The sequence below is a fragment of the Spodoptera frugiperda genome, chromosome 11 (assembly GCF_023101765.2).
Source record: "Spodoptera frugiperda isolate SF20-4 chromosome 11, AGI-APGP_CSIRO_Sfru_2.0, whole genome shotgun sequence".
NCBI lineage: Eukaryota > Metazoa > Arthropoda > Insecta > Lepidoptera > Noctuidae > Spodoptera > Spodoptera frugiperda.
In genome coordinates, this window is record NC_064222.1 from 1,544,295 (window position 1) to 1,569,297 (window position 25,003).

General features: G+C 35.2%; 1 protein-coding gene across 1 annotated transcript in view; it reads left to right on the top strand.

The window, feature by feature from the left end:
- Positions 1–9,547: 9,547 nt before the first annotated feature.
- Positions 9,548–25,003, top strand: part of LOC118274501 (proline dehydrogenase 1, mitochondrial) — a 40,315-nt gene continuing 24,859 nt past the window's right edge. The window contains exon 1 of the mRNA XM_035592004.2: positions 9,548–9,924. Within this exon, the coding sequence (XP_035447897.1) occupies positions 9,721–9,924 (204 nt within the window). The 5' untranslated portion in view covers positions 9,548–9,720. The remainder of the gene's footprint in view (positions 9,925–25,003) is intronic.

The following is a 25,003-nucleotide window of genomic DNA, read 5'->3' on the forward strand; positions in this document are numbered from 1 at the left end:
TAGACAGTCCACTGATTTCGTCATTCCATTTGTCGGCCAATCACAGCTTTTACTAACCCTCTATACGAGTGACTCAGTGGACGATTTCCTTAATCACGTTTCCTATCTTTATATTTTAGCGTATTGACTTAAATCGCGATAAATCACAACACTTCGATCTCTTATTAAAAAAAAAAAGAAAAACAAAACTGCGATTGAAAAGCACTAGTCATAAATCATATCGAAATTATTGGAAAAAGACATGTCGGCATAATTGTATTTTTTTAATCTGGCAGCTTTATTTATTTAGTGAAAAAATGTAACGTCAAAGGAAAGGATTGGTTTTAGAGAATTGTGTTTGATTGGGAAGAATGGAGGTCCCGTAGTGAAATATGAATATACTTGTAGGACTAAAACCCCTCGCCTACTATAAGTAGTTGTAGTGAAGCTTAAGGCACTCAATATTGTTCATTTGTGCCTATAATAACTATTAAAAAAAGTCTATATAATAATTCTATGTGTGTGAATCTTACGTAAAGTAATAATTTCGTCATTTAATAGCAGAATGCGTTGTATTTTGATTGGAGTCAAATTTTATACTCTAGTTTATATAACAAAGTAACTATAATTATTGATATCAATAAATTGGTAACACCAAGACGTTTATTAAATTTAGATGTTGTATATATTAAAGAAAAATACATAATATTGTGTGTCCTGCGTTATTTTTGTACAGGTTTGTGACGATAGTATGGAGGCTTTGTATATACGCGAGCGGGCGGTGTTAGGTCAGTGAGGTGCGGTCGTAGCGAGCCGGAGGTCGTTGTCATTGTGTTATTATTTAGTGCGCATTATCTTTCATTTATAGGGAAACAGTGGTGCGAGACCAATTTCTTAAGTACACTATCATTTGCAAAGGTTTTTTATAAAGTGAGCTATTATAATTTTTTAATGTGATTAAGCAAATGTTTATTCCTTTATTATTGACAGCTAGGAGCTAAACTTAGCCGAAGAACGAATTTATATTTTTTTTCTATTTATTATTTTATCGGATCTAAGAATCTCAGAACGCAACGGCGGACGTAGGATGGTATTTGTGTTCATTCAGACGTAGTATATGCAAAATTAATAGATATTCATAATACCATGTATAGTGTATCGGTGTCCTTGTATATGTTTATATTATATATAAAATAAAATATAAAAATAGATGTATAATTTAGCAGATGGATGTTAGAATCGTTTATATTAAATCGCCTTAATTGGACACCAATAATAATGCAATACTTTTTTATATTTAAAATATTAAGTAATTTTGAGAGAACATTTTTGGGTGCGACCATCGCGGTTTCTTTCTTATAAGTTTATAAGCGCGGCGATGTAGCCTAGATGTGACGCTGGCGTTCAAATGTTTAAATAGTATTTTTAAAACAATAACGATGCTTATAAAATATGGAAAGTGATGTAATGAATGATAGAGTGCGAATTATCACAATATCATTAAAGATATATGAGTTGTACATATTAGTACGTAGATATATAGATATAAGTTTTATTATAACGTTTAAAATGTAATAGATATTTGTATTTGTAAGATATATTTAGATGTGTTTCTTTTACCATATTGCATATAATTGATGGCCACGTTAATTAGGCTCTTTTTATTATTATATTATATTAAAGTAATCGTTGACTTCCGCCTTTATTATCATAATAATAAAGTTTTTGAGAGACTGTCTTATATATTATTGTTAGAAGTCATACTTTACATGTTTAGTTTGTCGCATTTATGTGTTTTTGTGTGTTAATGTCGGACCGTGTATCTCGCTGCAACTGTCACGTAGTTCTACAAGATTTATGGAATGAAACTCAGACCTTAAATAACTAAGTTTTAAATTATTCAATAAGATGTTTGATTCATGCACACAGCAAAGTTCAACTGTATCTAATAAAAAAAGTGTAGGTATTAGGGGTCGTTCCTTCTTACGACTAACATAGCATGCAAATGGTTGGCTCGTACCTTCCCGTATTTGATAATGGTGCTTGCTACATGGCAGTTGTAGCGTGAATAGTTTTATAAAGTGCAGATCACACCACCCGCGAGCGAACGAGATGGGTGAACAGCGATTTTCCTCTATTTATAAGTACAATATGTAACGGGATAACACAAAACTGGAAGTAATATGAAAAGAGGTGAAGCGCTGCTCGCTTGTTTTACTCATTCGCTCGCTAGATGGCGTGACTTACGCTTAAAGGTCCACACAATCGATGTTGACGCCAAATCGGTTTGAGCTTTGTATTGGAAGATGATTACAATATTTTACTACGTTTAAATACCTAAAATGAATTTTACAAGTCAAACTGTACATGGTGCTTGCTACATGGCAGTTGTAGCGTGGATAGTTTTATAAAGTGTTGGTCACACCACCCGCGAGCGAACGAGATTAACTAAAAACAATGGTAAATGGTAATCACGTAAATATTTAGAAAATAAATCTACTAGTTTCGAGTTACAAAGGGACTCTTCTTCACGAGCAGCGTGTGCAGATGCGTTGTTTTTAGTTAATATATCGATAGTTATTACAAAACTATTAAATGTACAATATTTTTAAAGCCAATTTGTGAGAGAGGTAGAAATGTAGTAATCAAAACATATTTTGAACTTGGTTTTTTATAATCTTAGTTAAAATCATAATAAGCTCTAACCGTTTTTGTGTCAGGCAGATAATATAGTGTTCACACTGTGATGTCACATCAGAACACTGCACTACTACTGTTACTGTACTGTTTCTTAGATTACTCTAAGGAAGTGTTTTGGACATTTTCTAACTTTCACTCGGTTTGTTGTTAGTAATTGATATTCAATTCACTTTGACTTGGCTTCACTTCTTGTTCTCTTCTATTACCCTGTAATTTGCGGAAATCGATTTTGGTTGATTACTATCTTTTTCTTTAGGCTTTTTGAAGTGTATGTTTAGAAATCAGATATCCTTATTTCTTGTTAACTTTTTTATTTTAATAGCCCCTTTGCATTCATTGTTTCTCGATTATTTTCTGATGTGACAACACAGTGGGCACGTGCCTTATAATCCCGGCCTACTTAGCGCGGCCGTATTATATTAGTCACTTATATATTAAACTATATTATATTTAGTATAAGAGAACATTGCTTCGCCGGCACATATTATTTTTATTTATACTTAACTAACATTTCACCTCGCCAACACATGAGGCATAGATTCTTTTTTATTTACTCAATCAATATATTTTTTAAAGTATTTTGTGCACAAATGTCGACTTTAAGGACGTGATGATAAATGCGACATTTTAAAGTGATTAGTTAAATTTTAAATCGAATGTAAATTGAATATACGCACAGTGCAGCAATAATGTCGTTGGTTGTGGACAAAATACTTGCAATTTTTATCATTGTTATAGATTTTTTTTTTATTATAAAATACGTGTTTAATTTTTAATTATTTTGTAATACCGCCAGCCTTGATCAAATGGAAGTAGAATTATTTTTATTCATATAAATATACTTATAAAAGTAGCCAGTAAAAGACGGTATCGTGTTAGTTCCTGCCAAGTGGCGCCACTGGCGAGTAAGGATCTGTCGGTTGTTACTGTTAGCAATAAACTATTTACTTACGGTCTAATGTTCATATTAGACAACTGTATTGAAGTGCAGACCTTACTCGACACTAGCGCCCCCAACGGTGATACTGGGCTGAATAGAAACTGTTCTGCTTACATTTGAAGTTATACATATACTCCCTTATGAAAATATCGAAAAATTAAAAGAGAAGAACGTTTTAGTTCGTTACTCTTTTTAGTACTTATTCAAGGGATGTAATATGGCTGTAATTTGAAGAAGGATACATTATGATAGATAGAAAGTATTTATATTTATCTATAACTAGCAGACCTCCCAACTTTGTTTCACTATGGAAAAATTTACTATCTTTTTTATTTTTTTCAAGTACTTCGCAAATATACACGTGAGCCTGCTTTTAAAGTATGTACAACCAGTTTCAACTGGTTTTAACTAAAAGAAATGGGTTGAGAAATGTTCGTGTCCGTATCGTTCGAAAAGTCTTTTTTCAGATCGGTTCAAAAAAGAGTTCCTTTGTTATATATTATTATAATTTTTTGAGTAACTGTATCCTTCTTCTTACGGTGGTATTGTAATGTAAATAAAAGTACCAGGATTGTGATTAGAACAACATTAAATCGAAATTCTAAATTGATGATGTACATATATTCGCTTGCAGTTATAAAAGTGCGGATAAAAAGGATATTGGCGGGTATCTGCGGATATTTGTAGATATTCGCGGATATTAGCGTTTATAGACAGTGTCGGCAGATGTATATTATTTTGCAGTAATAATGTTTTGTATAAATATATTAATTCGGATGTAGAATGCCATATTGTGATTAGTTTGTTAGCTACACGAAATATTTTTCAAATAAAAATATCTATGTATACATTAACTTTACTGTTTTATTTCAACTTACATATCCGGCAAACTTCTCTTCTTTTTTCTCACCTTTTAAACCTTATCTGGACTTCCCACAAATAAAAAGACCAAAATTCTTCAAATCGGATAAGCCGTTCTCGAGTTTTATGGAGATTAAAGGGTTGAATTTATACTAGGAGGTGATATAAAAGATAGGCCGACCAAGAAAAAGCTGGGTTAGCCAACATCCATATTTTCCTGAGGCGAAGCTGAGTGAGAAATAATATGAAAGAAAGAATGGATTCTAGAAGGAGAGAATTTAAACTTTACCGTATGACTGGTGAGATACCTTGAATACTTTGTCGACTTGAAATAACTTGAGTTGGGGGCAATACAAAAAAGAAGAAGACATTTTGAAATTCTGTTGGTCGCTATTTTTCTATTCTTAGAATCTTATACTAAAACGGACCTATACCTACTACTGAAACCACGAAGCGGTTTAGCTGTTTCTGAGTATTCAACTTAACAACACGATTATTAAATTAAATTTAAATACATAGGTATATTTATAAATCCACATAAGTATTAAGTAATTAATTTTCCTATAAGTATTTCAAATTACTTATCAGTTGGAAAAACAATATTTACCCTGTAAATTGAATAATGAAGGAAATTTGAACACGTATATCACAAATATTTATTTTGGTCCGGAATTCCCATCGGACTAATATTTAAGGAAAGACAATTATTGCAAGTATTGACAAACTTTCCTACAAATGATATTGTTGTTACATATATAGGTATTATGGGTATTTTTGAATACCTAAGTGTAGAGGATACATCAGTGGTTACTATGTGTTTGATAGTATTATTTGTATAGGCGTGGTTTCTCAGACACTAAGGGTCCGTTCACACAGACCGGTTCGGAGAGACCGGAGACCGGAGACGGACAGATCTCACAGGAAACCGATGTGAAACAACACTAGCGTCGTGTTTCGTTGTGTGAGTGATGTTACCGGAGGCCCAATTACCCTCCTTCCCAATCTTCCCAATCCCCGATTCCCCAACAAACCTTAAATTCCTAACCCCCAAAAGGCCGGAAACACACTTGTAACGCATCTGGTGTTTCAAGTGTCCATAGGCGGCGGCGATTGCTTACCATCAGGTGATGCGTCTGCTCGTTTTCCGGCTTATTCCATAAAAAATTCCAACAATCGAACCAGTAGTAGCCTGATATTAGCGTGTTCTTATAAACAAACTAACAAACAATTGTGTTAGCAAGCTTCGAAGCTACACTTTGGAACGAGCACCTAGTTTCACTGACAGACAGACTGACGGACAACTCAATTTGACGTTTCAAAAGTGCCTAATTTAGGATTAATTGAAATAAATGTTTTAACTTTGACTTTGTTAGTTGAATTTCCCACAAGTTCAGCAGACATGTTAATTATGTAATGTCTGTAATAGTGTTGCGTTTCCAAGGCAACGGGCCGGGCATGAACCTACGACCTATTGATCGCCGGCTAGACGCCTTCACTTTTGGCACGACTACTTGCTTTGCTGCATTTCTATAGGCGCGTAGGCTTTCTTGCGAATATTGCGTATAGGTAGGTTTTTTAACTGTCTCATCGGTAGTATTCTGGTAATGTGGTAACACAATTGCTTTTATAGATAAAAGTTCTAAGCAATATAGTAGATAAATAACGGACGAATGTGTTTAATTTAAAAACTTTTTTTAAGGGGGTTGAATCATCTAATGACATCTCCTGCCTTGGACGACGCGAGAAGGAGTGTAAGACTCTTACTGAGTAAAAACCACCCCGTTACTACTCCTGCATTTCGAGCTAGAGTCCCGGTTTCCCACTAGGCAGTCCGCAGTTCCGGGCCGGCATCAGCCCTGTTGGGCGACATCTGTGGTTTCTACAAATTAAGTACTGTTAAACAAGCATAATACTTAAGTAATTCATTTATAATTTATAGTGCCCCCACATTCTCCACATAGGTAACTTCAGATAGTCAAAAGTTTTAGGACATTTTTTCATGATGCGCAATTATCACAAAATCATTGTCAACTGTTATACTTGTAGTAGAGATATGAATTCGGGCCTGATAAGGGCCCTTCAATGGGATCGTGTTATCAGCCGAGATTTACATGATTACGCACTTGAAACTGTCCCATATAATGATAATCATATAATATAATGTGATAATGGCTTCGTCATTATCAATGTGGTAATCGTTTCATTACGAATGTGTGTGCCATTCCTATCTTGGCATTTTGGGTTCCGTGAAGACAAGTTGTAGAATGTGTCTGCTATTTATTTGGTCCTAATTTGTTCATCTGGTGACGGTATATCTATGAGATTATAAAGGACAGATTCGTTTTAACTGACTTCTTCAGGCTTATCTTTGCATTGGAGCAAGCGTGTTTTGAATAAATCCATCGATTATCGATTGATTGGTGTGGTAACACCCTTAGTTTATTATTTTCAGAGTTTTTGCATGCGTAAACCCAAGTGACATACATTTTCCTTATATTTTACAGTGGTCATCGATCACACGTGAAGAATTACAAAAGCTTATGAAATATTGCGAAAAGATCCAATTCAATGATAAATCATCAATTTCATCTTACGTACATTCAGTTTGAATGACTTTAAAATAGTAAATTTTCCTGTAAAATCCTAATCGCTGTAAATCTGCGTAATCATTTCTGATAGATAGATAGTTACTTAGGTAATATTTTTTTTATTTTCCGGTTTAAAGTAGTTCGAGAATCTGTTTTTACTTAAGTTCGTGTTGCAAATATAACGGCAAATTAACGACCGTATTGGCGATGTATTAAACAAGGGCCAAATTAAAAGTACCTTTACCCGACGAGCATGCATGAAAAAACTGAGGTCTGTTAGTTGATGGAGCGAAAGAGGTATGTTAGAGTCGTAGCAATTGGCGTTCTATCTCTGCCTACCGTGGGAGAAAAGCGTGAGCTTATGTATGTACCTATGTATGTCGATTTGGATTAATCTGAAAACCACGGTTTAATGGTTTTTACCCCGGATTGTAAACATTCGCTAAACCTTTGGGATTCAAGTCATTCATGTCTCTGGGACGCGCCGGAATTCAGTGATCCAGCGTTTTCACGGTTGTATCTACTGTAGATCCTGGTTTACAGGAGTTGCAGCGGTATGGGAGGTTGTGGCGGGCTTGTCCTATAAAAACCACCTTTGGGAATCTGGATAGGCATATTTTCAGGCTTCTGTATTCCTTCAAATTAATTGGCTATATAGTTTCCTGTTTATTAAATCAGTCACTCTAATGACTATAGAAATTTAAACGAATAATATTTAGGTAAATTAACCTATAGGTACATAATATTCCTAGTAATGAAATCACACAGTCACATGATGTGTTTGAAAGCTGATTGAAGCGATTCATAGAAACTTAGAAAACTAATATTATACATGCGAAAGTTTGTGGGTTTATGTATTTCGGTAACCGCTATTCGAATTTTGAATATCAATTAATAAATTTAAAAATTAAAGGGGGAAGTCCATACATGGAACTGATTCAAAAAAAAATTTTTTTCTTCTAACATATCCGTGATGGGTGTCTATGGATAGGTCTTTAAAAAAGACATTAAGGTTCCTAAAACCATTTTTCGTCAAAATCAACCGTTTGAAAGTTAGACGCTTCCAAAGTGGACAAACGAGTGCCTCCCCCCCCTCTAACTTTTAAAATAAGAGAGTGAGAAAACAAAAAAAATATATGCTGTAGATTTCAATAGAAACTAACAACGAAAATTGATTTTAACCAGATATCATTATTAGTTTTTAAGAAATAAAACATTTTCAAAAACCGCAAATATAACTTTGTCGTTCATACATGATACAAACACTATGTAAAACCAAGTCATTTTATAACTTTTATATTATGTCATCGTTTATGATGTTTGCCATATACCGCAATTCTACTTGCTGCTACGGAACCCTTCATGGGCGAGTCCGACTCGCACTTGGCAAAATTAAAATTTTTTTTGAATGTTTGGTCATGCAATTCTAATGTTTAAGTTAAGCGCTAGATACTTGGATGACCTTCCTGAACTGTTTTCTTGCTTGAAAACAATCTATACAGTAATTAGTTTTTGTCGTAAACTTTTTTCGCTGTAACTTTAGCTGTCTGTGTTTTATAGAGTTCATGGTGGTTTTAATGTTAGAAAAACTGGAGAATTGCTGGGAACAATCTTGAAATTAATAGGGTACCTAAGGATAAAGTACAGAAGAAGGTTTCGGGCAAATGTGTTCACAGTGTACACATTACACTCTTATTAAGTTATGGTCGTTATAATCGCGCGTGCAAGAGATGAGGATTTCGTTTAAGTCATGAGTATAGGTACTATAAGCATTAGACTTTTTTATTTTCAATGGTTACTTTCAAACTTGAAGGTGAAGATTTGTTGTGAATGTGTGGACTAAAAAAGTTCAATTACTACGCGTCAAAAATGAGTGCATTGCACTCTTTTACCGTTACAGTTGCAAATATATCTTCAGTTGTTTGAGGACATCCATTCATTATAAACAAGTCTATAACTTTCTTGTATAAACCGTATCCAAAGTATGAATGAAGTTACTGCTTTGTTAAACTTCAGCGATAAAGTTAACAAGTAGTACATAATTGCTTGAGAGCCGTCGACTGCAAACTGCCTTCAAACCAGTACCAGCCGTCGGTTGGTGCGCACTTGGCTTGTTATAAAAGGCATGAGTAATAACTCAAGTACGAATGCTGTGCGCCCGCCGACAGGTCGCCCCAGGTTCTTGAACTCTGAATAGCGTTTTATATAACCTCCCTCGCCCCAGCTGCTTATGTAATCCCCACATTTTCATGAGGCAAGGTTTACTTCAGATTGTTCACAATTATTCAGAACGTTTCAGAGATATTGTACTGAATTGCACAATTAGCAAACATCGTTAGGGGAAGTGAGTGAGACTGCACATAGCTAGCTGTTTGTTGCTCTGCTTTGCCCTTGAGGTACGGTGTTTGAGGTTACTGCACAATGCTGTTTATAATGCCGCGTCACGGCAGGTTCGCGTGCTGGCCAGCCCGGTCGTCCAATCGCGGCGCTCGTCCAAGACACACCTCCGCGACGCTCCGGCGGATTTAAAATTGGATCGAGTGCGCGCGCAGACGACTCGGTATCGAGCGGACGTCAGTGTCAGTTGTCAGTTGTCAGTCGCGGACGACGGGCGCGTGTTGTGTACGTGTTGTATTTCGCAGAGTTCGGAACATGGCTCTGCTCAGACGGCTTGCGGTGAATGCGCCCCGGAATGTACGCGTGCTGTCCTCCTCGCCTCCGTCGCGGGACGACCTCGACCTTAACTTCAACAGCCCCAAAGATGCGTTCAAAAGTAAGAAGACGAGCGAACTCGTGCGGGCGTATTTCGTGTACCAAATATGTTCGGTGAACTGGCTGGTGGAGAACAATGATATGGTGAGTACTGAGTAGATGTCGATACTTACAGCTGTTGGCTTACGTAAGACCTGCATAGCAATGTTTACTCGCCGGCGGCCGCTACGGTTCGGCTCTAAATTAACTTCGGTTGTGTCCTTGCGTCGTGCTACGGACTGGTGATTGATAGATGTGTATTTAGTTACACGCGGTGTGGACTTTCTTACACCTTTTTATGAATAAGAATGTTAAATTTGCGAGTGTCTGGGGAGTGGAGAGGTCTGTAGCATGTGACCAGGGTAGCATGTGGGTAGTGTAGGGCGAAGGGAAGCGTGTTACCTAATCGTGAGAGGAATGAATGGGTGGAATGGATTTTTGATCGGTGTAAGCGCGCATGCGTCCGACGTCCGGGGCGCCCCACCCCGGCGGTGCGGCGGCCGGCGGCGCCTGAAGCCGGCAGTCCGACTGTCGTTCACGTTGCGTGTCTCGTGGCTCGTCACAAGAATGTCATGTTGCCGAAATGTGGGTAATACAGATACCTACACCTTAGCTCACTATACCATATCCCTATGACCCATGAAAGGTTGATAAAATAACCTGAAACAATTATCACAACTTGATCTCTGATCATAGGACCATTTGAAGGCACGACTGGTTTATCATGGATTTTTTACTTAAAATATTTAGATTTCTAGTATTAAATTAATCTGATGGTAAAATATAAGACTTTCCAATAGGTACATGATTTCCTTAACGCGCTATAATATGGAATATGGTAAAACCCTTTACTCTTGCTAAGGAAGCAGGAACTACAGCAACTACCACATTTTTAACAAAACTACAAAAACATAAAATAATAAATAAATGATAGGTAACTAAATGAAATCCAGAAAATTTAAAATGCCCTTTTCCATTCCATTTTCCGTATTTCATTAGATTTTAATAAAAAAAAAAATCTATTTGGTATCCATTTACATAACAGTTTTAATAATTAATTCATTTACAGTTTACGTAAAATTATTATTTAATTACTTATTCTATAGTTTTTTTCCAATCAAGTTGTTTCAATTAGGTATTGTTATCCATTTTGAAACGAGATACTATTGATTAGGTATTTTATTATAAACTCGATGATCTCAGTCGCTACATTGATTTAAATCCATTATTTTTTGCTTTTGTAGTAATACGAGACAATAGTCTATAGAATAGACAGTTTTTGTTGCTTGTCTCGTAAGCTGTGTTTAATAGGAGGCCGTGAGATAACTAATTTACCTATAATATATTTATCTAGACTTAAATATTTTTTGTTCTAGTCAGAAACTCCAACAAACTCTAGAACAGTATCTTTAGTACAAGTTTGCTTTAAGTTTAAAGTAATCGAAACGGTAATAAAGTAATGGTTGGTTTATTCGAGCCGGCCAATCAGAGCACCGAATGCGCTCTCGTTTCGATTACTTTTAACGTAAAACAAACTTGTACTAAGGGTGCGGAACTAAAATTTGATTATTCGTTTCCCGAAAATTCCTTTACACAGTATGTGTTTCCAGTAAAGTTGGACCAACTTGAGTATCTTCTAAATCCCAAGTAGGTATATAAGTTGCTTTGGGGCAGGCTTATTCAATGTGTAGTTTTCCCACATCATCGCTTATTTATTAGGCACGTCAGTGGCGAACGCCGATGTCTAAATTATAAAACAAAATTAACTGGCCAGTCACCTCATGAAATCCTAAATTGTCTAAAGTTTTTTTTTTTCTATCTTTATACATAGTTACTGCCTCGTTGGTCGAGTGGTCGCAAGTGCTACGCAAAGCAATGCTAGGCTTTTTTCAGTTTTTCGAAAAATTCTCATTAATAGCACGAAGTCTGAAATCGTGGTCCGTATATGGCAATAGGCTCACTCCCTATTATATGAGATTTATAATACAAATGGTGAAAAGTGAGTGTACATTGTACAGTGGCATTACGTGCCGTAATGTACACCTCTTCCCAACCCTTTTAGGGGATAAAAGGCGTGACGATACCTTATAGTTTAGGGATACGGTTAAAATGCTATAAAAGTCTTCACTAGATTAAAGTAATTAAAGTTAGTTAGCTTGATTTTATGCCTGTGTCTACTTCGTCATACATCAAACAAGTCGATGACAAGATTAGACGAAAACTGTGACTCATACTAGGAGCACATACCGTCAAAGGAGGCGGAGTTGATCCAATTTATTGGCCTCGCATCATCGGATTAGCGGGATAGACAACGCTAGGTCCATTGTTGTTAGCTGATTTGATTTCAGTCTGTAATACTAGCTTTATTCTGTAAGGAATATAATAAAAATTGGCTTTTTTTTTCCTTACAAGTTGTAGATTTTTTTATGGAATAAGCCGATAAACGAGCAGACGGATCACCTGATAATAAGCAATGGTCACCGCCCATGGACACTTTAAACACCAGAGGCGTTACAAGTGAGTTGCCGGCCTGTTGTAGTCTTTGTCTGTTAACTAACTGTCTTATAACATCTAAGCAAGATTTCCAAAACCGCAGTAAATTCCCATAAAAATGAAAAACCCCTGAAAAGCCGTGAAATATTTGCTGACACAAAATAGATCTTGGTGTTACCTGTCGACCCAGTAATGTGGGAAGGAAGCAATCAGGAAATAATGTGTTACTCATGCCTCTTGTCTCTTTAGCGAAAATTCTATGTGAATAAGATAACATAACATGATACACATGTTGTTTACATTTAAAATTTGCACCCACCAATGTCTAGTAAATGTTTGCTGTTACGATGAACTGCCATAGGTTCGTTGATCTTTAATAAGCCTGGTGTCCATTTTAAGACCTCCGAAACTTTTATTAAGAAAGGTTGAAATAGATCTTTTTTCATAATAACTATCGTGGAACATACTAAATTAACTAAAATAAGGCTGCCGTGGCTTGCGGTCGTCGCTGCGTCTGCGCACGCTGCTCATGATGAAGAGTCCCTCTGTGACTCGAGACTAGTAGAGCTTTTCTCCATTAATATACGTGAGTAAACCGTCAAATAGACCTTTGCTCAAATGTAAACCTCGTTCATTCTTCTCCATAGCTAGTTTATAACTTCAGGTATTTCCAAAAATAGCTGCGTTACGTAGTGAAACCATTTTGGTCATTAAAATCTGTCAACTACTTGATTGACAATCAATTACGTTTGCTTTGAAAGCCATTTTGAAAACCAAATAACTCTGAACTTGCTATTTTCCTCCCAGTCCGTAACTCTGCAGTTCTTTTTCTTCTTGGCTATCTTCGGCACAAATGCATTTCTCTTTCACTCATATTAGACATCCTTTCTTATTCAAATAACTCTTCACATAATTTTACTTTGGCCCTCCTTTTTCATTAAAATCACCCTCTACTATTCAATTCATCGCTCAATAACTTTCATGGATTACTATTCTTGACACAATCCATCCATATTTTCTTTTGTCATCCTTTTCTATTCAATTCCTTCCTTTCTTTCTTCACAATGTATTCAGCACTTCCATAGTGTGTTACATTAAAACGAAATGGTAATTAAAGAAAAAGAACCGAGTTTCTTAGTTTTTCATTCTTCTCAGCAGATTGTAAAACTTGTTGATAAGCCTTCCGTAACTCAGCCAGTAATCGGTCATGGCCGTCTGCTCGTAATCTCTGCTCGTAAAGTGATTTTGTTGTAGTCTTTATTTTTCTAAGTATATGGTGTTTTATGGCTTGCACGATGTTGCATTGTGATCTTGTAGTTGAGTATGAGTATATACATTTTGTATTTCTTTTCTTTCTGTAATTATTTTGAGAATATTTAGAATAGGGAAATTGAAAATCTATTTGGTCCGTCTGTTAGTTAATGAAAATATATTAGACACTTTTTTATTTTGTCAAATAATATAACAATACTTAGATGAAACGAATCAAAGTTTAGGAATGGGAGCAAATATTATGTCATTTCTACGCATAAACGTACCTAGTAGTGACGTAATGTGATATTTCAAATCGATGTATGTTTGAAAGTATTTGGTTCCGTAAGAAAATAAAAAAGATTTTAAAATAAGCTACCCTATTCCTTCGTTAGCAGCGAGCTTTGGTTTTTGTTCACTTAAGAGTTTTATTCTTTAATTTTTTCATCTCCTCTTTGTCATAATTTTAGAACAAAATTTTCTTTGATGTCTCCCTGTCATGTTCTTCGTCTTTTAATCACTAGTCCTTTGAATTTTATCGCAATGCTTTTAGAGTTTTGAGTAGAAAATTGCGGGATTTTCTTTACATACTTTTCATTTACTGACAACTAGAATAATGTGGTAGTATCTGATGTCCATTTTGTTTCTCCAAACCTCTAATATTGATATAAAATATGACATTTTAAACACGAATAACTCTGTCTTATTCATTACTTAGAGTCTAAATGCAAGGATCAAAAGGAAAAATAAAGTTTTTTTTTGTGAAAGAAGTCACGAGACGTAGCTATGCCCATTAGATAGGTATACGTATCAAAATCCAGTCCATTCGTGTATTTACACGTGTTATCTGTATGTACAGATTAAGGAGTTACAATATCAGTGTAGGCTGATTAAATATTTAAATATAAACATGTCGCCAGGGAAGCCGGTTACAAATGTAACGTAGACATACGACAGACAGACAGACGCACCGTTATCTTTTATTGCTCATATCTTTCTTTATATTTTGTAGATTAACCTTATCTTTACATACTCGTACATATGTATGTTTTATGTAAATAGTAAATACATAATTGAAATTACAGTGTTAATAAAACATTTTTTTGTATACACATAGTAACATAGGCTTACGCAGAATCCATTTTTATATCGATTATAATTATAATAACTAAAAACGTTATTAACTGCAATAGAAGTTTAACTATTTAATAAAATTATAATTAGATTATTAAACTCCCTACCTCACTACTCTGATGCGACTCTGAGGATTATTTTTTCGGCACGTTAAGTTAGTTTTTATTTGTTTTCAATTTCGATATTACTTATAGTATTTTTAAGTTGTAAATATGGTAGTCATAGTTATTATTATTATTTACTTAATATATTTACCTAAGTAGTTATAAAGATAAAAAGAAAATTATAAAGTGTGACTCGGTGGCAAGTCATATGATTTCATATAAATCACTATTAAATATAATATAGCCATTATCCTTACCTATAAATTGTTACAATCAATAAAATAAAACCTTCGTAGAAATAGTAAGTAGTTAGGTAGATAATGATGTAGGCAGCCACCTTCATATTTTATTTTAATCATACAATGTTTTGTAGTATAAAAATATTTATTGGAAGAAAAAGTCAACATTAGTAGTACTTATGTAATTTCGGGCAAAAATCGAAAATGATCCAGGGATTTTCGAATGGCTCGGGTTTACTATGTTTAAAGAAATCGAAACGAGACCGCATTCGGCCCTCTGATTGGCCGTATCCAATGAACCTACCAATCAAAGCGCCGAACTCGGTCTCCGTTTCGATTTTGTTAAACGTAGAACAAACTCGTACTAAACACTCTGAATGGTTGGTTCATTGGAGCCGCATAAGACAGGTAAATTATTCGACTATTAGTTGACTCTTAAGAACGCAGAATAAGTAGGGTTAGTGATAAATTTTAAATTCCGTCACCACCAAAAACATAAGGATAATAAACAACAATTGGGAATTTTGCAAAGTTGAACAAATAAAATGTATTTCTGTATACCTATTGAATTAACATCTGCACAAACAAATAACCTCTCTATTAATTTCAGACCGTTTTCCTAATGATTCAATAGTATCTAAAGGAAAATATCAAAAATGCTGACACAAATATTAGTGATTTGCGTCAGTATATTATCTACCTAGTATTTAGTAATCCCAGTTACTCAGTATTGGTATTTACCACTATAGTTGTTTGTTTTCGTCTTTCTCCAGTTTTGCGGTTGTATTAATTAGGTAGGCGTATTGAATTTGCTAATTATTTATCCTTTTAAACTTAGGTGTGGTGTCGCTTTTAACCACAAAAACAATTGGGTATTTTCTACAGTAAGACTTTTCCGCTTAATACCATCTGTGAGCAAATAATTAGTAATTATGTAGGTAATTTTTTTTAAATATGTACTGAGGCGACAAAACGCTAAAACTGCGACGTTGCATCTCGCAATCTCACACAAAATTAATAGAAACCGGTTTTGATATTTTGAAAAAAATATAAATTAATTTGAACCGGTTTGAAAATCATATACAATGTGATAGGGGCGAGACTTCTAACCCGTTAAGGCTGAGTTCTACACCTAATTTTATCAACAAAAGTCAGGGGTCGAAGTGGTCGAACTAAAAGTTATGGCTATTTTAATATTTTTTTTACTTTTTTTAATATCAAAGGTTGTATGCGTCGTAGAAACAAAAAAAAACGACAAACGGTACCTAATAACCTTGGCTAACTAATTCATTACTTTTTTCATATGTTTGATAATGTTTTGGTGAGAAAAAAAATCATTTGTGAATTATTTTTACCGAAAAAATCAGTATTTTTCAATATTTTCAATTAGGGGTTCAACCCCCATATTATTATTTTTGTCGATAAAATTAGATGTAGTACTCAGCCTTAACGGGTTAGAAGTCCCACGCCTATCACATTGTATAAAATTTTTCGATTGGGTTTTTCCAACGGTTTCCAATTAGCTTTCGAATAATATTTATACACGCCACGTTCCTGGAAATCAAAATGCCTACACGGTCGGAAAAGGGTGCAAGAAGGGAGCCATTTGAATTCGATAGCGGTACGATTCAATTCATGTTCCCCAATATAGGAACCAATTTACATTTATGGTCGTAACATGGCAACCCCACCTACGTCAAACAAGCTAACAGTTGAATCGATTGAGTTAGGTACTATAAAAGTGCCGTTAAAATGCGCTGGCGATTACTGCCTGGTTGAACTTCGCCAGTTTGTAGTGTTGGTCATTTGGGAATGAATATGGCTGATCCTGGGGCCACTAGTGGAGTATGCCATTTTAATATGGCGATAATTGATGTTTGTACGAACAATTAAAGTTCATAATCGTTCATTTGTTTTCAAAATCAATGGTATATTCCATTAGTGTGGCCCCAGCATCAGAGGGATCTTCATAGTGTTGGATTATTGAGACTGAGTTATATGATATCACGACTCTGAGCCATCAGGGACATCACCTGGGGCTGCAGACTGCCCAGCGGGTTACCGGGGCTCCGGCTCGAAAAGCAGGAGTAGGTAGGAACGGGGTGATTTTTAGTCAGTAAGAATCTAACACTCCCTCTCGCTTCGCTCAAGGCGAGTAGCAGGCAAACATTTTCCCCGTTTAAAAAATAAAGTCTAGAATCCTGAAGAGACACCTACTGGATACTACCAGATACTAATCCTTTTCTGTCTAGTAATCTCTTCTTTTAACCTTATAAGCCTATAACTCACTTGTTACTACAGGATACATCGTCATCAGTAAATTACTTTTACATAAGTGTAGACAATAATGAACTCTATTTACACAGCACAGGTGTACAAAAACGCATGGTGACGGATGAGAATCACGTGAGCGCAGTACAATACGATAATTTACGCGAACTGCTCGTTCGTAACACACACACACACACACAGGTATTGTAACCATGCTGTACTGAATTTGTGGAATAATCGACCTTGGAGACGCTAGTCAGAATAAGCGAAAATTAATTTCATTTATATAGGTCGTGATACCACTTTTCTTAAACACTTTTTTTATGGATTAACGCATTGACACCGACGGTAGTGGAGGATTTGCCTTCAATAGTTTTTTATTGGCAGTCAAAGACTTAAGCAGACGGATCGTCTTCTGATTTCTGTTTAGCATTGGCCAGATTTCTAGGAAATCTAGGAGCCAGAAATCTAAGAGATGTATTCTCCCATGTCGTATTTGTATGAACGGATAAGCCCAATTTTTTCATCTGGTAAAGTAGCTACATTAGGCCCCTTAACAGTGTATATTAAGAAATTGCTGAAACATATTATAATTTTATCATACTTCTTCAAAATGTGACACATGCATGTCAAACTTACCCATTTTTACGCAAATCCCCCAATAAAGACATTGTCAATCAAAGAACTGGGTAAATCCAGTTTCCACCGGTTTTCAGTACACAAACCATTAGCACACAAAAAAACCAGATATGGTTAGATTCGTGACGAGTTAGCGCTTGAGTCGGATTTTTCGGGTTTTAAAGCCTAATTTATGACCATACCACTCCTCTCACATTATCCTCTATTTCATTGTCTGGACTTTCAAAGAGACTATGACCTCTGAGTTTGCTTCGGCATTTCTTCTCAGAGTAGTCGGATAGGAAATGCCGGCCTCATCTAGCTATTTGAAATATTGACGTGTAAAAGTGTTATTTTATAACCTACTTACAGAAATAAAATTAAATATCATTTCATTGTGTGAGTTCGTGGTGATAGTCATGGGTATGTGTCGTGATTCTGTCTGGTCGTACGTCTCGGTTATCAGTCATACAGCCTAGTCAATGCCGTGCTATTTTTACTACCTGAAGGTCAAAGAGTTGGTAGCTAGTGTGACGTTAGTTTCGAAGGGAGCAATAACCGAATTTGTTACGTGTCATTAGGAAAATTTTGGCGAAATGGATATTTTTATAGAACAATTTATAATTTTATTGTAACTTTCGTGAGACATACTAAATTAATTATTATATCGGCTTAACGTAATGTTTTGACGATTAACTCGACTAGTTTAAGACGCTTAGTTCTAGACGCTGCTACGTGACAATCGCCGCGTCGTGTGTCACGAAATGTTCCTCATGAATATGAGCCTCTTGCATGGCTTGAAACTAGTCGAGTTAATCGTCAAAAATTACGTGAGTAAGCCGATAACATAATAATTAATTTAGAACAATTTATATTCTCACTAAAACTACAATATTAAATACTTACTGTAATGATTGTGATAAGGGTATTAGCTCTTTAATGTAACCGAACTTTGTCTGCGATTATATGTTCCAAGACCTTACTCAATATTTATTGCATTAAACCGGTATCAATTTGTCACTAATATTTAACAAAGATGAAAATATTTTTTATTTGTATTAACATGAGTGATATTATACATAAAAAGTACATGCAATGGTGTTAAGATACCTGAGCTACATGTTATGCCGTCTAGGCGAACAAATATTTATAATTTTGAATAGTAAAACGTTGATATTAAAATATTTAGAATATCAACTCCATTTTTAATGTCACGTAACTTTCCAAAGCCTAATCACTCGTTTAAATTTTAGGTCTAATAAATCATTATTGCTTCTACACATATAAGTATATTATCCTAATTGAATTTTTTAACACCTTTGGCTGTTAATTTTATTTGGCAAATCAGCTGATGGAATATAAAGAAGTCGTGACCAAATTGTACCACAGGACGGAATATTTGGAGTTAAAGGAATGGAATGGCATAAAATTATTAGCAAATAAATAACACATATTTTTGCTGGAATTTTTAAGTTGTTAAGTGGTAAAGTCCTTATTTATGATTAAATATTTGCTAGTATTTGATTTATCCTTACTAATACTGTGAAATGAGCTGTCGTCGGTGGTATTTCCAAAAGGTTACGATCTTCAAACTTTCAAGAAAAGAGCGTATTCCTTTTTAAAAGACCGGCAACGCACCTGTGTCTCCTCTGGTGTTGCGGAGGTCCATAGGCAGCGTTGGTCGCTTAACATCAGGTGATCCGTCTGCTTGTTTGCCCCATATTCCATAAAAATAATACTAGAAATGTGAAAGTGTGTTTGTCCTTCTTATAGATCGCAACGGAGTGTTTCATGGTACGATTTTTGGTTTCTATATATGGTTAGGAGTTTAGAAGACTAGAGACTAATGTAGGATACTCTTTTCCTTTAACCATGAGAGCGAATCCGTGAGTGGAAAGCTAATAAAATTGAAAGATTTTTGACATAATGGCTTTTCATTCCACGGTAAAGATATTTAGGGAATGCTTTTAAGATTCTCGGTCTTGTAAACAGAAAACAGTGCACTGGGCAGTAGCCAGTGTCTTGCAATAGTGTTTCATAACGTAGAACTATTTGTGATACAAAATAATGAGATTGAGCTCGTATGAAACATAATAAACGTAGACACTACACTAGGTATAAGGAAAAATAATGGTATGACATAACTTCACCAAAGGAATAATAGGCAAAAAATGTAATATCGAAGTATGTATAGGAAAAATATATGACGCAAAGACCTGTTTTAATAATACTCAGAACTGTTTTACGATAAAGGTATAACTTTTCTTTTAATAATGATCCTAGGTAATAAAAACAGAATAGAATGTGAAACATGTTGGCTGATGTTGAAATTATACGGTGTACCTAGTAATTAATGTATTGAAATACACGGAAAAGGATAGTTTTATTAAGAATCTGCAGGAATGTTCTACTGTCTGATGGTCAGTTTCCCTGTTGATATATAGATACTACATATCCATTAGATCTGCTAATTGTCTGCTGCGCGACGTTGCCGCATCTGCGCACATTGCTCACGAGAAAGAGTCCCTCTGTGACTCGAAACTTTTGCTTTTGCTTTTGCTTTTGCTTTTCTCCATTAATGTACGTGAGAAAACCGTGATAAATGAAAGTATAAACAAGAACGTATTGTAATAGTTCAATTTATTCGAAACTTAAACGACTTTGATAAGCCATAAACATGCCACACCAATTGCATTTAGACCACGTGTCCCAATAACGGTCCATGCATTCGTCTAGAAAAGCGAGCAGTACACCCCAAACTGTGGGAATATTAAAAGCAAAAACTTAATGCTAAACTAAATAAAAATGAACCGAAAGAAATGAATAAAACACGTAAGTACAATGTAGAAAGTTATGGAGTAAGCATGAATAAAGAAAAAGGGGCTCGTCCAACTTTTCATGACAGGGACGCCGTCCATGAACTCCGCATCGACAAAAAATCTGAAACTGGTTTGCAAACGGATAAAGAATGTTAACTACATTTTGTACCACCTCAGCCAATCGATTTCCAGACTTAACAACTAACGCGTAAAGAATAAATCGAATTGAGCTACTGTTTTGAAAAACAAGACGAATGGCATTTGATATCTGGTAAAAGAAATGTTGGTAGTGTCAAGGTGAATTCAGCCTTATCTTTTCAACGTTAGGGTTTTATAATGGATATCTTGAGTACAGGGCTAGCCATGGTTGTAAAAAAGTTGCACTGCATTGTAATTAATTTGGTCTACGGTTATCGGGTGTTGCCAATGTAATCCTCGTGACCTAGTTAGATGTCGCGGTTAGCGAACTCAATAAATATGTTCTTGACGTAATCTTACTTTTTATAATAGTATTTGGTAGTCTTAGTTCCAATATAAATGTTAAATTGATAGAAATGTAATATAAAGAATATAATCACGCTTCATATGTAGCATACTTTAACGGACATACAGTGAACGGTCTGTTTATAAAAGGGATATAACCAATCATTCATTCATAGTGCCTATTGGCCCTCTTATGAATATCACTTGGGGTCCAGACGTTTAACACCTGAGCTGTTAGTCAGTTACGTATCGGATATACCTAAGAACGAACTATAATTTTATTATAACTTTCATGAGACACAAAATTAATTATTATGTTATCGGCTTACTCACTACTAGGCTTACTAGTCGAGTTCCTCGTCAAACAGTGACGTGAATAATCCGATAACATCATAATTAAGAACGTACTGCACTTGGTGTACCTCAAGGTACTATTTTAGGCCCTATACGTTTTTGTTAATGGGTAATTAACAAATTCAAATATAATTCAAATCACTAAAAGTTGTGAAACACTCTCACTATAAAAAGTGATAGATGTTTATTTCCGAATACACACGTTTATTATGATATAATATGATTATGTTAATTTAAAATGAAGTAAGTAAGTACTTACTGTAATTACGAAATGCATATTTTTTAGAAAAAAAATGCTCTTTACAATAAGACAGGGTTGACGTATAACTTACTGAGCTTTTTTAATATTCAGCTTTTTTTACTAAGTCACATACTGATGTTATGAACAAAGTGACAAAAAAGTTGGGTTATAAGTAAAAATAAAGATGCTATTTTAATCTAAGTACGCATTGTCAAGGACTGTGAACGTTACACGAGTTGCATCATTTAATAAAAACCTGTTTGTTCCAGGTGTTTGACACAAAAACACATGTTCACGTCAGCTGTCAGTTTGAACTGGATCTAACCGGTCTCTATACAATGCAGTATTTTAGGGGGTTATTATTAGACGCCAAGAGTTGATTTCCTCGTTATTTGTGGTTGCAAGAAGGACTGCAGTATGTCGAAAAAGTTTTCTCAGTGTATGGCTCAGTGTGGAAATTATGCTCAGCTAGAGATTTGTCTGTAACTTTTTTCTCATGCGACTGTGTAGAAAAAATGCAGTAAGAGATTCGCTTGTTTGACATTGAATGGAAGTCATATAGGCATGCAACCTTAGTATGCGCCATACCATGGTATGTTCATGTGCATTCCAGATTCTCAACGTTGAGAAATAAACCATTCCGTTTGTAAAAAGAAAATATTTATATTACCAAAGATATTTACCATCGAATTCACTGTAAAAAATGGGTTTTGATATTATCATTCATCTACCCACGTGATGCTTTAATTGCTTTAGCACAAAAAACATCAAAAACAAGCTCAGACCTGTCTACATTTGATGCTATGTTTATCCAACCACATAACAGTCTTATTTACTCAATGTTTATTTTAACTATGTTCAGTAAAGTATAGAAGTCACAACACAGCAAATGTACTGAATTTAATTTCACTTTCATATTCAAGAAAAACTTCTTGACTCGTGTAGCGAGTCCTTAATTGTCTTGTACGAAATTTTTGTAGAACTAAGAATATGAAGTAATTTTCTTCACATTTAGTAAGTTGATTGTGATGATAACGAACCCAATGACCAAATAGTGGATTCCTTGTCTTGCGTAGCCCTAAAAAAATGTCGTTTGATTTTAGACAGTCCGTTTCAAACGCGATGAAATTCAGAGAAACAATCTGTTTGGTAAAAAGTTATTTTTAAATAGTTCAAGGTCATGATGTTGCCACGATTTCTAACACACCGTCAGCCGTGATAGTGATGAGTTTAGAATAATCTACACTATTTATTTATTTTATTTTATTTATTTGATTTTTGCCTGTAACGTAGCTAATAGAAATACCGTTTTACCGTATTCCGAAATTTAGCATTATTAGTGACTTACTATTACATTTTTCTACTAGATTCGGTTGTTCATTGTCTGGCAGTCACTTAATTACTGTTCATGGAACAGTTTCATATCATTTTGATTGATAATTTATTTAAAACCTTCAACTTGCAAAAATGATAGTTGTAGTTAGTTGGTACTGTTCTCGTAGGTCATGGCTAAAAGATGTGACGTAATGTATTCTTGTAGTGTGTAAAAAGGCTAAAGAATTAGTTCAGTTGCATGTTATTGGGGACTCCCATGTCCAGTGCATATGTTATGAGCTGAAGATAATGAACTTTGGAAAAAGTAGTTGTATATATAAAACTCCCGGAGCTGCGGTGTGCCTAACGAGGCTCCGGCTCGAAAAACAGGAGGTGGTTTTTAGTCAGTAACAATCTGACATTCCATCTCGCCTCGCTCAAGGCGGGAGAAGTCATTGAATGAGTTTCTCCCCTTAAAGAAAAAGAGCTATATAAAACTGCCTAGTTTTAGAACACAAGCGACTTCTTATTACCCACTTCGTAAAAAAGTACTGTATGGGGGCTTGTCCATCTCTCTTGCCAACACATTCTAATGCCAATCCTTTTTACTAATTATAATTACCAAAGCTATTTCAAGATTTTTCTCCGTTTCTTTACCCTGCTGCATTTCTTGGCATGTGTTTAGTTTTTACTATCATCTGTCCGTTCCCTATTTCGAAATGTTGGTTACATAATTACTTATAATATGATATTTTGTCATCGTTTCTGTTCGTATTCATACATTGTTGTTCTTGGATCATTTTCAATTGTGGTATTAGATATTATTTGACGATATTTCTTGTGATTTTATGACTGCCTCGTGGATCATATGTGTCGCTGTTTCTAATGTCGTCGTTTTTTAAGATCGTGTCATTGCCTTTGGGATTTTTAGGCCATCAAAATGAGTGTACCGATTTACTATAACCTTAAGCTTTACCACAAAGTTAACGGCAATTTTCAGCCCAAGCTCACTTACGGCTATAGGAAACTAACTAGAGATTTTCAATATTGTACTAATGTTTCTATTTCCAAACCATCTTATCAATAGAAGGAAAACATTGACCAAAAATTACTTGAACTAAATGCGGTCACCATTATCGTAAATACCTTTTATTATTGAAAACCTTTTGTGTATTTAATTTTGTGTATTTTACCTTCCTCAATAACGTGTGTTGTTGCATGAAATACATGTGTACAGTCAGGGAACAAAAATGTAGTAAAAGCGGAACAACGCATAAGCTTGACGTTTTTAAAGAAATAAAGTTGTCATCATGTCACACATTATGATGAAAACTCTAGTGTGTATGTATATTAAATAAATAAATAAATTTATTTTAATACTTTAAATAAATATATTAAATAAATAAAGTGTGGGAGAGCCATGCTTCGGCACGAATGGGCCGGCTCGACCGGAGTGATACCACGGCCTCACATAAAACCGACGTGAAACAACGCTTGCGTTGTGTTTCGTTGTGTGAGTGAGGTTACCGGAGGCCCAATTCCCCCTTCCCAATCTTCCCAATCCCCGATTCCCGAACAACAACCCTTAAATTCCTAACCCCCAAAAAGGCAACGCACTTGTAACGCCTCTGGTGTTTTAAGTGTCCATGGGCGGCGGCGATTGCTTACCATCAGGTAATACGTCTGCTCGATTGCCGGCTTGTTCCATAAAAAAAAAAAAAAAATTTATGGATTGGTTTTTCAATAAAAATTATCCCATGACGTCTCCTACCATGGGTTTGGTGAGTGAGGGGGAGTGTCAGACCGTTGCTGACTAAAAACCACCGTTCCTACTCTTGTTTTTCGAGGCGAAGCCCTGGCAAC